This window comes from Camellia sinensis, chromosome 8, assembly GCF_055761805.1.
Source record: "Camellia sinensis isolate YWXY chromosome 8, ASM5576180v1, whole genome shotgun sequence".
Lineage (NCBI taxonomy): Eukaryota > Viridiplantae > Streptophyta > Magnoliopsida > Ericales > Theaceae > Camellia > Camellia sinensis.
In genome coordinates, this window is record NC_138968.1 from 177357143 (window position 1) to 177372211 (window position 15069).

Here is a 15069-nt window from a genome sequence, read left to right on the forward strand (position 1 = left end):
TTAATATGATTTTTTACAAACATATAGTACTCGATAAATTCTACACATTAAATAGTTTAGATTATTGAAACGAGACCTTTGATAGATTCTCACAAATTCAACAGTACTTTTCAGTTTGTGATTGCACTGGAGGGAAGCATTCCCTTTTTAAAAGACTTTTCCCATCCGAAAAGCCACCTTTATTTGTACGTATTGGCTGACCCAACATTTGCGGAAACTTCATAAGCGTTGTTACCACGAAAATCCTTTGCAACTCAACTACTACTGTTGTTTCTTAACACATCTATAAGAATAAAATTGGCGGCTACTTGCTTGTTATAGCTCATTCCATAAAAAAAAAATGAAGATAGTTTCACATCTTCTCTTTTCTGTCTTGACCTTGGTTTTCTTGTTGCTTTCCCAGCTACCTCAAAGGGCCTATGGAGGCACGAACATGGCGGAGGAGACAAACCATGTCAAGAAGAGCATTGTAGGCGCTATCGTGGATTTCAGTTCTCGGATTGGCAGAGAAGAGAAGGTTGCTATGGAATTGGCGATCGATGATTTCTACTTCAACACAAATATAAGTTTGATTCTGGAAGTTAGTGACTCCGGCGGGGATCCAATCCAAGCAGCTCATGCTGGTATATATATAATGTGAACATAAAAATTAATGCACAATTAATGAATTTGAGTTGTACATTAATTTTTCTGTGCACCCATAAGTAACTTTTCAGTTGATTACTTCATTTGATACTTTGTAGAAAGCTAGTATAATTATATTTGAAATGATAATAAACAATTTATAGTACTTAAATTTTGAGAAAATGATCAGTGAATAGATTTTTCAGACAATTTTTTATTCAAAATGATAAGACACGTTTTTGAAATTGTAATTCAATATAATGATGTTCTTTAAAATGAAAATTTATTCAGTATTTTCATCATTATGAAAACTTTGTGCAAACATTCTCTTTATATGTCATTATCCTAAATAGCATTAACAAATAATGATGAAACAATAAGCTTCTTGTAAAAAAAATATGATTATAATTAAGTTTGTTGAGTCATTGAAATTGTGTACTATGCAGCTATTCTAAGGTCAACACTCTGCTACTTTAAAAATATATATTATTAAAAATAAAATATGGGTAAATTACCAACACTCCTCGAGATTTGACAAAAATACAGATTCCTTCTAAGGTTTGAAAAATTACAAATTGTCTCCTGAAATTTATATTTGCATAACAAATCATTTGTTATGCAAATGTAAACCTCATGGGACTATTTATTATGCAAATATAAATTTTAAAAATAGAATATAATTTCTCAAAGTTCAAAGAAAAATTTATATTTTAGTCAAATCGGCTAGTAATTTACCCATAAAATAAAAACGATGCCTCTCCCCTTTGTCTCTCTTTTGTGTAAGTTTAGGTAGGGAATAAGTATGTGAAACAGAGAATATCTTGTGAATTGAGAAAAGAGAAAAGCCTCATACCCCACTGGGCCAGTAGGGTATGATTGGTTGAAATATATATTTTTGTTTTTTTTTTTGTTTTTTTTGCTATAGTCCACAGCCTCTCACGTGGAGGTAGGATGTTAAAAGTCAAGTCAAAAGTTGTTATGTCAATTGAATATTTTAAATAATAGAAGGAGTCTATTTTCAAGTGAGGAAAATGAAAGAAAATTCAAAAAGACAAAAACATCACAATAATAGAGGGAGTCTAAAACTTATAAAAAAATCGGAAACACAAAAATACAAAACAGTAACATCACAACAAGCACAACAACAGTAAAACAAATATGCTAATGTATCTATATGTTCACATTGATATGCAGCTACAAATCTAATCAATACACATCATGTTCAAGCCATTTTGGGGCCAAGATCATGGGACGAGGCATCATTAGTTTCAGAGATTGGTAGCCAAACCCACACTCCAATTCTCTCCTTTGCTGATTCTCCACCGTGGGCTACCACGCGGTGGCCCTTCCTCCTCCAAGCCTCGCCAAGCCCATCCGCGCAAATGAAGGCGGTGGCAGCCATTGTGCAGTCATGGGGATGGCGTCAAGTCAACGTGATTTACGAGGATACTAATTCTGCAGCCACCGGAGTCATTCCTCATCTTCACCACTCCTTACAAGAAGTAGGTGCAGAGATAAGCCACCTCGTAGGACTCCCATTTTTCGCTAGCTCGACCTCATTTTCTCCAGAGCTAGAGAAACTTAAAAAGGGGCAGTGCAGGTTCTTCGTGATCCACACGTCCTTTCCATTAGCTATCCGCCTTTTTAAAAAGGCGAATAAGATGGGAATGATGGAAAGGAATTACGTGTGGATCATCACCGATCCCATAGCAAGCCTTGTCCATGCTATCAATCCCTTCGCCATTGCTTCAATGCAAGGCGCGTTGGGAGTGAGAACATATTTCAACGAAACTGGGTCCCACTACCATCATTTCTACACACGATTTAGGAGGAGATTCGGGTTAGAGAATCCCGATGAAGAAAATCACGAGCCAGGGATTTCCGCACTCCAAGCCTACGATGCCACGAGATTAGTGGCAACAGCGATGACTAATAATGACAATGATAATTTGATAGATAACATTCTGTTAACCGAGTTTGATGGATTGAGCGGTGAATCTCGATTCATCGAAAGGAAAGTAGCTCCGGTGAGAACATTCCAGATCATTAATGTGATCGGAAAGAGTTACAGAGAGATTGGATTTTGGTCAGATGGGTTTGGTTTCTCGGGGACCGTTGATGGAGGAGAAAGGTACAATGATAGTATGGAGAGCTTGAAGATGGTGATTTGGCCCGGGGAACCTAGGATTGCTCCGAAAGGGTGGACACTGCCAACAAGGACAAACAGATTGAGGATTGGAGTGCCAAAGGGGACATTGTTCAATCTGTTTTTGCGAGTGGAGTATGATGAATTCACAGGGAATTATAGTATCAGTGGATTTTCAGTAGATGTGTTCAATGCAATCATTGAACGCTTGCCGTATAATTTGTCTTATGATCTCTTTCCCTATGAAGGCTTGTTCGATGATTTGGTGGAGCAAGTTTATTTGAAGGTGAGAGATCTACATCTTCAACACTCAATTCAACATGTTTGTATAAATGATCAGAAAAATTAAATAATAATGTTAGAAACACTAAAAAAATTATCAAAATTTCTACTAAATATTTCATAAATAGAAATTTTAGTAATTTTTTTTAAGATTTTTAACATTGTCCAGAAATAAATGACTATATCTCGTAAAAAAAAGATGAATTTAATAAATTTTCTAATATTATGACCCTCCACACACAAATATGTATGTCATTTACCGAATAAATATAATAAATGTTGTGATAAATTCACATCATGATTCACATGTAAGAAATTTTTTTATTATTTTATTTTATTTTATTTGTGTTGAACGACGTAAATTGTATTAAATGACGTAAGGAGTGGTTTGAGATGTTCTAATTAAGTGTACTTTTTGATTTTTAATGAAATGTGAGTTGGGTTTGCGTTAGATTTGAAATTATGTGATAGAGAGGTGATGTGATTTAAATAAAATGATATAATTTAAATAAAATAATAATTTGAAATTATGTGATAGAGAGGTGATATGATTTAAATAAAATAATAATTTTTTAATTTTTTTTTAATACATGACAAACAAGGCAGTCAACGCTAAAGACTAATAGGGTAGTTTTCACAAATTGGTTGCACGGATGTGGACCCTATCCATTTCTGCCTTATTTGTCAACTATTTTATAAATAATTTACGTGTGAATAATTTTACTTAAGCGTAATTAATTATTATTTTTGTAAAGTGTTTATAAAAATGTATTATATCTCTAATGACAATGACTAGTGACAATGATGGGAAGCTAGAAAATGTAATATTGAAAATGGCTGAGGCCCTAATGGGGGTGCCCCCACCACCCCTATTGTTTTTTCATTGACTGAATTTTTTTTTTTTTTTTTTTTTTTTTTTTTTTTTTTTGTCTTGATATCACAGATCCTCACATGAAGGTGGGGGTGGTGGTGTTGGGTCACCCTAGAGTCCCCGCACCGTTGATGTAATATATATGTAGCCAAATTAATTGTGAGTCTAGGTCACAATATATTTTAAAATAATTTTGTTTGATTAATAAAGTTTTTTGGGAATATAAAAAAAATTAATTTATTAATTTATTGACTTATTTGTATTACATTATTTTTTTTATTTTTTATTTAAAAAAAAAGTTAAAATATACTAACAAACTAAATTTTTTTCTACTTTTCAAAACTAGTCTAATTTTTTTTTTTTTTTTTTTTTTTCCATTCAAAAGAAATAAAAGACAGAGAGTTAAGGAATGAAACCTTGATTACACAGAGGATATTTGAGTCAACAGAACACTCAATTCTCATTGATAAAAATAAGAAAAAGGATTCCATTTACGTCAATGAACTATAGCTAATGAGAGTGAGGTTTTTTACTTTTATTTTTTAATTTCAGAAAAAATATTCAATATTCTCGGAATACAATCGTGATATATGCATGTGGTACTCTTAACCAATAAAATCACACAAAAGAAGATGGATGAAATTATCTCTAATTCAACCGATTAAAATGATGAGTTAAGTTAGCTTTACTCATGTCATTACCAGCACTCTTATTTGTTCAGAAATACTACATCAATGTGCTGAATTAATAATCTAATATTAATAGCGTACTCAATTTAGTGTGAACTCAAATTTAAATTTATATCATACATTTTAATATTTTTATAATTTCTTAGTAAAGTTTATTTTATATTTTTTTTGGGCATGGAGAGTAGAAATTTGATGCAGCACTTGGTGCAATAGCAATAACAGCGAAGCGATACCACCATGTAGACTTCTCGCAACCGTACACCGACGCAGCATTGGTGATGATAGTCCCTGTCCAATCACAGTTGAGCAACAAAGCTTGGCTGTTCTTGAAGCCTTTCACAAAATCAATGTGGGTCCTCACAGCATCGATCAACGTCTACAATGGCTTTGTCATATGGATGATCGAGCGTGATCGTTGCTCCGATCTCAGAGGCTCCGCACTGAATCAAATCGGAACCTTGCTTTGGTTAACCTTTGCCACATTGTTCTCTTTAAACGGTGAGACTGAAATTAAAACTTCTTATACATGTTGCTTTACAATATTAATTTATCTTCACTTGGCAAAATTTAAAATTGAGCTTTTAAAATATTTTGAATGAATTATATAGGATAAATTATAACCTTGACAATTAGCGTTTTATTTTTGATATAATTCTATTGCCTTCCTCTTAAAATGTAAACTTCATAAGAATTTGTATAATACCGTTAGTCAAACTGATAAAAAATGATGATATCTTTCATCAAAATAACAATTGCCTATTTTACCATTTTTTATTCTTATGTCTAAACATCACATGTATCTACTCATATTGGGAGAATGAGAGAAATTCTTTAACTAAGGGTAATATAGTAATATATTATTACCTTTCTTAACACTGCTAAAATTGTTGCTACGGTATAGAAGACAATATAGTTTTTTTTTTTTTGTTTTTTTTATTTATTTAATTTTAAATCTACTATTTTCTAAAAGGTACACTTGTATTTTTAAATAATTAAGGTATTGATTCCCCCCCCAAAAAAAAAATAATAATTAATTTTTTTTTCCTGATTAAAAAAATAAACTGATTGATCTGCATAAATTGTGTGAAATAGCTTTCACCCATTAATTTAAAATTATAAATTCAAATAACCCAACTTACTAATTTTTTTGCAAAATAACCTTGAAGTACATGTATAGTTGAGAAAATCATGATTGGTTGATTTGTTTAAAACTTCATTTATAATTAGGGGAAAAGCTACACAGCAAGTTGTCAAGGATGGCAACGGTGGTGTGGCTATTCGTGGCACTGGTCATCACCCAGAGCTACACGGCTAACCTCACCAGCATGCTCACAGTGCCGCGGCTCGAGCCCACTGTCGCAGATATCGAGACTCTCAAGTACAATAATGCGATGGTTGGGTGCACCAATAAGTCTTTCGTTGCAAATTATTTGGGTCAGGTTTTGAATTTCAGCCACAATTGCATGAAGCACTACAACAGACAAGAAGAGATCGCACAGGCCCTCAGGACCAAAGAAATTGCAGCTGCGTTTCTTGATGCCCCTGTTGCCAAACTGTTCCTTGCTAGATACTGCAAGAGCTTTATTAGAGCTGGGCCCACCTACAAAATTGGAGGATATGGATTTGTAAGTTCAATTTTTGTTTTTTTTAAACCTTATCTTCCCGAACTACTGCTAAATATTATCATTTTATTTCTCTCAATTTTAAAATAATATATTTAAACATTTTAATTATCAAAATTGCAAGTGCTAAAGCCATTGAGAGGGAGATTTCCGTAATCTCGGCTTGGGTCGCAGTTCTGGCCGGGCTGAAAGTGGTTTCAGCGGTCCAAGTGTATTTGGGTCGAGTTGGGCTAAGCCGTGCCGAGAGGAAGCTTGTTCGACCGAAGTCCAGACCAGAGTTGGCCGAGATGATCCTCTGCCAGCTTATCTTTTCTTGTTCGCTCGTTTTAGCTCGGTGATCGTGATCTGCCGCAGAGCGGCCTAACTTGGCTACAGCACAGTCGCACCGGAGTGCTGTTGAGCTCGGTAGTGATGGTGCTCGACGAGGAGCATTGTTGGGCTCGTTAGGCAGCACGGTCGAAGAAGGCCGAGATGGTGCTACCGGGCTGTCCGTTCCCGCTAATGTTGTCTGGCGGTTTGATTAGATGGTGTTTAGCTGGATTTAAGCTAACAGATGAGAGAGCAGCTCCATGTGTCAATAGACGAATGGGTGCAGAGGTGAATGCAGAAAGTATACAAGCATGACTGCGCCCCCCATGCTGTGGATGGAACATCATTTGGTGAGAAACACTCATTGTGACATATCTCTCTCTTCCTCTCTCTCTCCCTGAGGGTGTGTGCTAACTTGACCGTCGGAGGGGTTTTCCGGCCACACACCGCCGGGTAGCTCACCGCCGTTGTGCTCGCAGGTCGATCGAATAGACAAGGAGCTTGGACGAAAGGAGTACAGGCTCCGCGAAATATTTGCTCCCCGTACAATTGGTGCCGTCTGTGGGAAGTCGACAGACAAATCCTTGTCCTCCAAGCTTCTCCGGTCATCTTTTATGGCAAACCACGACGACATTCCGTTACTCGCCATTGATGGCATCACGCCAGAGTCCGTTCGGCGCAAAGATGACCCGTCCGCCATTCCAACAATGGCTGATTTGGAGACCTCCGCACAAGGTCTTCCCAGCGATGCGCGAAACGAGCACGCAATGAGTTCTAGGCACTCTATCGGTGCAGAAGAGCATCGTCGACAGCGAGATTCATACACTCGGCACCTGGAAGGCAAGTTGAGAGACCAAGATACAATCATTAAGAAAATGGCGACGAGGGTGGAGGCCATGAGACGCCAGATGAAGGGAAAGGGCGTCACAAGAGTGAGAAACCATAGTGAGCACGTCCACTCCCGCCGTTCTGACAGTCAGAATAGACGCCGCACCCTTTCACTCTTCATCACGAGAAGCTTCAAAGCTGAAGACTATGTCACGCCGACGATGACATCTTGTACGCGGGACAGCAGTTACTACCCCTTACGTCCGACGACGGCGTCGGGATATTCACGCTCCAACCGTTTGAAAGACCTAAGGGATGTGTGGCAGGAGCACACTCGCCGGCAGGAAGCGCAAAGGATGGCTGTGCAAACAACCATTGAAGAGATCTAGGGAGTTTGGTTTTGGAAGACGTCAGTCAGAAGGCCGAGGAAAATGGGCAATTGACAATCATTTTGATGGAAAGATCATAATTCCTTGCCAGGCTGATTTTCCACGACAAGATTAAAGTTGGTGTTTTGTTCAACTTTGCAATTCCTTACCGGGCGAATTTTGTTCAGTGAGAGATTTGTTAATGGTTTTGATCAACTTTAGAGTTCCTTGCCGAGCTGATCTTGCTTGCCAAGAAGAAAGTCGCCGAGCTGACCTTGTTTGCCGACCTTGGAGTTCCTTGCCGAGCTGATCTTGCTAGCCAAGAAGGAAGTCGCAGAGCAGACCTTGCTCGCTGACCTTGGAGTTCCTTTCCGAGCTGATCTTGCTCGCCAAGAAGAAAGTAGCCGAGCTGATCTTGCTCGCCGACCTTGGAGTTCCTTGCCGAGCTGATCTTGCTCGCCAAGAAGAAAGTCGCGGAACGGACCTTGCTCCCGCTATTGGAGTTCCTTACTGAGCTGATCTTGCTCGCCAAGAAGGAAGTCGCAGAGCGAACCTTGCTCGCCGGCCTTGGAGTTCCTTGCCGAGCTGATCTTGCTCGCCAAGAAGATAGACGCAGAGCGGACCTTGCTCCCGCTTTTGGAGTTCATTGCCAAGCTGATCTTGCTCGCTAAAAAGAAAGTCACCGAGCTGACCTTGCTCCCGCTCTTGGGGTTCATTGCCGAACTGATCTTGTTCGCCAAGAAGAAAGTCGCTGAGCTGACCTTGCTCCCACTATTGGGGTTCATTGCCGAGCTGATCTTGTTTGCCAAGAAGCAAGTTGCGGAGCTGACCTTGCTCGCCGACCTTGGAGTTCCTTGCCGAGCTGATCTTGCTCGCCAAGAAGAAAGTCGCGGAGCAGACCTTGCTCCCGCTCTTGGAGTTCCTTGCCGAGCTGATCTTACTCGCCAAGAAGGAAGTCGCGGAGCGAACCTTGCTCGCCGACCTTGGATTTCCTTGCCGAGCTGATCTTCCTCACCAAGAAGAAAGTCACCGAGCTGACCTTTCTCGCCGACCTTGGAGTTCATTGCCGAGTTGATCTTGCTCGCCAAGAAGCAAGTCGCAGAGCGAACCTTGCTCCCGCTCTTCGAGTTCCTTGCCGAGCTGATCTTGCTCTCCAAGAAGAAAGTTGCCGAGCTGACCTTGCTCGCTGACCTTGGAGTTCCTTGCCGAGCTGATCTTGCTCGCCAAGAAGCAAGTCGCAGAGCAGACCTTGCTCGCCAACCTTGGAGTTCCTTGTCGAGCTGATCTTGCTCACCAAGAAGAAAATCATCGAGTTGACCTTGCTCGCCGACCTTAGAGTTCATTACCGAGCTAATCTTGCTCGCCAAGAAAGAAGTCGCAGAGTGGACCTTGTTTGCTGACCTTGGAGTTCCTTGCCGAGCTGATCTTGCTCGCCAAGAAGGAAGTCGCGGAGCGGACCTTGCTCCTGCTCTTGGAGTTCATTGCCGAGCTGTGTGCCCAATTATTTAATATTGATATTTTTGATTAGTAGGACTTACCTTAAGGGCACTATACACTCAATATCTCTCTTTTATTTCATTTGACTGATTTTGGGCTCCTTAGAGAGCGAGAGAACCGAATTAGAGAGAGAGAGAGTGTAGGAAAATGAAGATTTCTCAAGAAGCTTGAAGATTTTGAAGTGTAACTCAAAAATTAAGCATAAATTTGGAAGATTAGAGCTCCTAGGTGAGTAATCAACCCTTAATTCATGAGTTTAATATTGTGATTTTGTGAATTCAAGTTGGTTGGTGATCAAGAAATGGAATTGTGTTGTATTTGATGAATTTGAAGTCTATGTGTGCATGCATGTAGGAAATCACTATGAATTTCCATAATTGAGCACAAAGTGTGTAATCCATGATGAATCTTGTTTGAAATCCATGTATTTGATCATTTCTTCACCAATTTAGTTGAGAATAATGAATATCTCTCACATGCAAGTGAAGATCATGGAGGTGTAAACTTTGCATGTTGGAATTTGATGTGTTGGTGATGAGTTTGGGTTAATTTGGGCCATGCACGTGATTAAATTGTGAAATTGAGCTTCATAATGATGTAATTTGGTAGTTATACCATGTTAGTATATGTTTATGTGAAGATTGAGCCAAAAACATGCATTTTGAACCTTTGAATATCAAGTTGTAGCTCAAGAACACATTCTGGAAAACCTAGAAAATTTGATGTCCGCTCGAGCGAGAGAACCGCCGCTCGAGCGTGAATTTCGAGCTCCCAGTATTTTCTGCAGACATGGTGTCTACTCGAGCGGGGAAGTTCACGCTCGAGCGGGGCGCCATGTAGAGAGACCTTCCGCTCGAGCGCCAGAGTGTACGATTGAGCATAAATTCGACATAACCAATACTTTTGCAGGCCTCATGGGTCCGCTCAAGTGGGGAAGTCCACGTTCGAGCGGGGACCCTGTTTCCTGAAATTTTGAAAATGCATTCTGTGTTCCGTTTTTCGTTCACTTTCACTTCTAAGTACTCTTAGGCATACATTGAGCATTGTAAATGAGTTAAAAGAATAAGAATTAAGCCTAAAGAGGAATATGTGAATTAAGAACGGATTGACTCGGTTGTGACTCATATGTGTTATGTGACATGTAGGGTCAAGCTCCAGGGCAAATCAATCAGCCGATCACTGTGAGTAATATCTTAATAAAGATATCTGAAGTATGTTATTTGTCCCCAATTTAAAATATCTGTTATGCTATGTATTAGGCCAAAGTTCGTCTGATACGAATAATGATCTGACACGAATAACAGTTTGACATAAACCATGAGAAACTTATGCGCACTATTATATATTGGTATACTTGGGAAACTGAGATTATTCCATTTCTATCTATCTGTTTCGATTATGCTATGTTATGACATGATATGAATTGTTTGATCTCTAAGACCTAATGATTTCTGGTACGGAACAAAGTGCTGTACGGAACAAAGTGCTACAATGCGAGTTACCTCTAAAATCTGTGCGAGACACCTCTTGAGTCCATACATACATGAACTGGGCTTAAAGCCAATCTAGGCCTATGGCCATTCTGTACGATCTGTTAGGCCTGAGGCCAATCTGTATTTTCTGGTATGAAACAAAGTGTTGTACGGAACTAAGTGCTACAATGTGAGTCACCTCTAGAATCCGTGCGAGACATCTCTTGAGTTCATACATTCTGACAAGGGCTGTATGCCATTCTGATAAGGGCTTAATGCCAGTCTGATAGGGGCTTAACGCCACTCTGTTTAAGGGCTCAATGCCACTCTGTTCAAGAGCTTAAAGCCGTTCTGATTAAAACTGGTCCTATGGCCGTTCTGAAAGCAACTATAGGATAAGTTTGAAATGAAAGTTTGAAAGGTCTAAAGGCCAGTTTGACATGAGTGAATTGGGCCCAAGGCCGTCTGATGTATAATGTTCCAATGTATTTTCTTTATTTGATATCATTCACTAGGCTTTCGCTCACGCTCATTCATGTCTTTGTAGGTGAGCTAAAAGAGGTCCAGACCCAGCCCTAGTGAAGTCTGTATGGAACAACCGGGTTTTGGAGAGTCAGCACATGTGTCTCACGCATGAAACTCGCCTTCGTCTTTTTATCGTTTTGTTTTATATTGTCATGTTGGCGAAGTCTTTGTTTATGTCGGTATACAGTTTTCATGGGTTGACTTAGTTTTGGATAATCCTGTCTGTGCAGAACTTTATGGTATTGTATATTTGTTGTGAGTTATTAATGTATGTATGTATAGTTTGTTTTGGCGTGCCATGTAAGCACAGCTCTATGGACAAAGTTTTAAAAATTTCTTCCGTTTGGCCCCCGTTAACTCTGTTAAAATATGTCTGGTTTGGTTTGAGGTCGTAGGTAATCTCATGATTACTGGCCGGTTATGTCCTTAACCCACAAGGGCAGGTTCGGGTCATGACAAAGTTCCTTGCGAGCTGATCTTGCTCGCCAAGAAGAAAGTCGCCGAGCTGACCTTGCTCGCCGACCTTGGAGTTCCTTGCCGAACTGATCTTGCTCGCCAAGAAGGAAGTCGCGAAGCGGACCTTGCTCGCCGACCTTGGAGTTCATTGCTGAGCTGATCTTGCTCGCCAAGAAGCAAGTCGCAGAGCTGACCTTGCTCCTGACCTTGGTGTTCCTTGCCGAGCTGATCTAGCTCGCCAAGAAGCAAGTCGCGGAGCGGACCTTGCTCGCCTACCTTGGAGTTCCTTGCCGAGCTGATCTTGCTCGCCAAGAAGAAAGTCACCGAGCTGATCTTGCTCGCCAAGAAGAAAGTCACCGAATTGACCTTGCTCGCCGACCTTGGAGTTCTTTGCTGAGCTGATCTTGCTCGCCAAGAAACAAGTTGCTGAGCTGATTTTATTCACCAAGAAGTAAGTTGCCGAGCTGACTTTGCTTGCCAACTTTGAAGTTTCTAAACCAAGCAAAGGGAACCACCGAGCAAAAAGTCGAGGTCGGCCTTGTAATGTAATTCCGGTCACGCAAATGCAGACGAAATTAAGGGGCAATTGAGAGGGAGATTTTCGTAATCTCGGCTTGGGTCGCGGTTCTGGCCGGGCTGAAAGTGGTCCAAGCGTATTTGGGCCGAGCTGGGCTAAGCCGTGCTGAGAGGAAGCTTGTTCGACCGAAGTCTAGACCAGAGTTGGCCGAGATAATCCTCTGCCGGCTTGTCTTCTCTTGTTCGCTCGTTTTAGCTCGGTGATCGTGATCTGCCGCAGACCGACCTAACTTGACTGGAGAACAGTCGCACCGGAGTGCTGCTGAGCTCGGTAGTGATGGTGCTCGGCGATGAGCATTGTTGGGCTCGTTAGGCAGCACGGTCGAAGGAGGCCGGGATGGTGCTGTCGGGCTATCCGTTCCCGCTAATGTTGTCTGGCGGTTTGATTAGGTGTTGTTTAGCTGGATTTACGCTGACAGATAGGAGAGCAGCTCCACGTGTCAATGGACGAATGGGTGCAAAGGTTAACGCAGAAAGTATACAAGCATGACTGCGCCCCCCCATGCTATGGATGAAACATCATTTGGTGAGAAATACTCATTGTGATATATCTCTCTCTTCCTCTCTCTCTCCCTGAGGGTGTGTCCTAACTTGACCGTCGGAGGGGTTTTTCCGGCCACACACCGCCGGGTAGCTTACCGCCGTTGTGCTCGCAGGTCGATCGGATAGACAAGGAGCTTGGACGAAAGGAGTACGGGCTCCGCGGAATATTTGCTCCCCGTACAGCCATAAATTTTTTTTTTTAATAAAATGATATTAAAAAATTTGAGAAGATTAAAGTGTAATTAACTAACCATTTTTTAGATAAATTACCCAAAAAAAATATTTACATTACACCAGTCTTCCTTTTCACGAGTCATTTGCTAGTCATAATTATAAAGTCATATCTTTTACACTAAAATATATATTTTATATTCAATTATCCATTACACACCACCTACACCGGTTTCTTTTAATTTCTTATTAAGATGGATGTTAACGTGATTATATCAAATTTATAAAGCACTTGTTTGGCATCAAATTATGGGACTAGAATAGTTACAAAAAAGATAAATAGGTTAAAAAGTCAATTAGATAAAATATCACATTCAAACTATAATCATTTTATTTTCTTTTTTATAAAAATTAAAAAAATCAAAAAATTCATTCAAAACTAAACTATTTAATCTCAAGTTAAAATAATTGAAAAGTAAAAAAATCAACCCACGTAATAAACAAACCCAAAGTTAATTATATGAATATTTTAAATCTCAAATAATAAATGTAACTTGCTTTATTTTTTTTCTCTTTTTCCCTTTCTCTGACTCCAATGAGACATAAATTATAGGGTCTCAGGGGATTGGTTCCGTTTTCTTCATTTTAGTTTTTCATGATTTCAAAAAACAAACATAAATATAAAATAAAAAAATCCTATCATTTTCATTTCGTGTAAAATTACTCTCGCAAATCTTAAAACGACTTTTTTTAAATCACTTTTACGTTTTCTTTTTCAACAATAACAATATTTAAAAAAAAAAAAACAATTATTTTAAATACAACATACATTCCATCAATTTTAAATTTGCGTCATAGACCTTAGCTTGGGAATAAATTTTCGATGCTAAAATCCATAAGATTTTCCAATCTTTTCTTCCACAATCTCAATGAATTTGAACAAAATATGGTAAAATCGAGCTTATCATGGGGGGTTTGCGCAAATCTCAGGTGTTTCCGAAGGGGTCTCCAATACTACCGGGCATAAACGAAGCACTGGCAAATGTGATCGACACCGGCAAGCTCCGAGAGTTAGAGGACAACATGGCTTCAACAGAGAGTTGCGTGGACGTGGATCCAAATTCCGACACTGTGATGAGTCTTTGCCCAAACAGCTTCTTCGCACTATTCATATTAACAGGGGGGACATCGACTTTTGCTCTGCTGATCTACGTTGTTGTTCGGCAGAGGAAGCTCGACGATTCCATGCGCGAACACAAAACCAATTGGATTCTAATGTTTGCTGTCATCAAATGTTGGTTGCTTCGAAGGAAACGATTTTCGACAAGAGTAAGCGATGCTGAAACTCCCAGATCTTCTGCACACGCAGGGGACTCGTGGACTCCACTTTAGGTCTTTGTTTTTCAAATCTCATTTTTCTGTCTCAAAATATTTACTAGATCGTGTTTTTAGATTTTGATATTTTGAGATTTTTAATGATTTACAAGTTTGTCAGTGTTCTGAGATAGGTAGATATGTAAATTTAAGAGCAGAGACGAAAGATATGTGGCAATTATTGTGGAACTTGTGATTTAGGGGTTGTTTGGGATGATCTAAATAAGTGTATTTTTTGTCTTTTTATGAAAAGATGTGCAGAAAAGTAGAGAGGTGATGTGATGAAAAAAAGATAAAAAGATGAATTATTTTGGTGTTGCCAAACTTGGCCTTATATAAGAAGTACAGTATTTTTGGTTCGTTTTTGAAAAAGAAATTTTGAAGGAATTTTTTTAAAATTTTGTTTGGTTTAGTGATTTTAGAAAAAAAACTTCAAAATCATTTTCTATCTCCTACACATTAATCAATCACTTTTTCTCTCTCTTTTCTCCTTCTCAATCACTTTTTATCTCACACACATCTACTCAACTACAATAAAATATCAAATCATCCCATACTTCAAAACTATTTTCAAAATATACAACTAAACAAACAAAAAAAAAAAATTTAACTCATTTCCAAATTTTAAAAAAAATTTATCTCACAAAACCAAACTAAACGCACTTTTACTTTTTTTAAAAAGGGCAAATTACATATACACCCCTCGAGGTTTGGTT

General features: G+C 39.1%; 1 protein-coding gene across 2 annotated transcripts; it reads left to right on the forward strand.

Annotated features, from left to right (window-relative positions):
• The first annotated feature begins 253 nt into the window (after window positions 1-253).
• LOC114279227 (glutamate receptor 2.2) lies at window positions 254-14471 on the forward strand. Of its 2 annotated transcripts, none has more exons than XM_082884201.1 (5): window positions 254-623; window positions 1819-3056; window positions 4798-5110; window positions 5840-6237; window positions 13970-14471. In XM_082884201.1, the coding sequence occupies exons 1-5, from the start codon at window positions 341-343 to the stop codon at window positions 14369-14371; spliced, it is 2634 nt and encodes an 877-aa protein (XP_082740327.1). In that variant the 5' UTR covers window positions 254-340; the 3' UTR covers window positions 14372-14471. The 2 variants fall into 2 exon arrangements, with proteins under 2 accessions (XP_082740327.1, XP_082740328.1); XM_082884202.1 differs by lacking the exon at window positions 13970-14471 and adding an exon at window positions 11256-11545 and having other exon boundaries at window positions 309-623.
• Window positions 14472-15069: the final 598 nt, after the last annotated feature.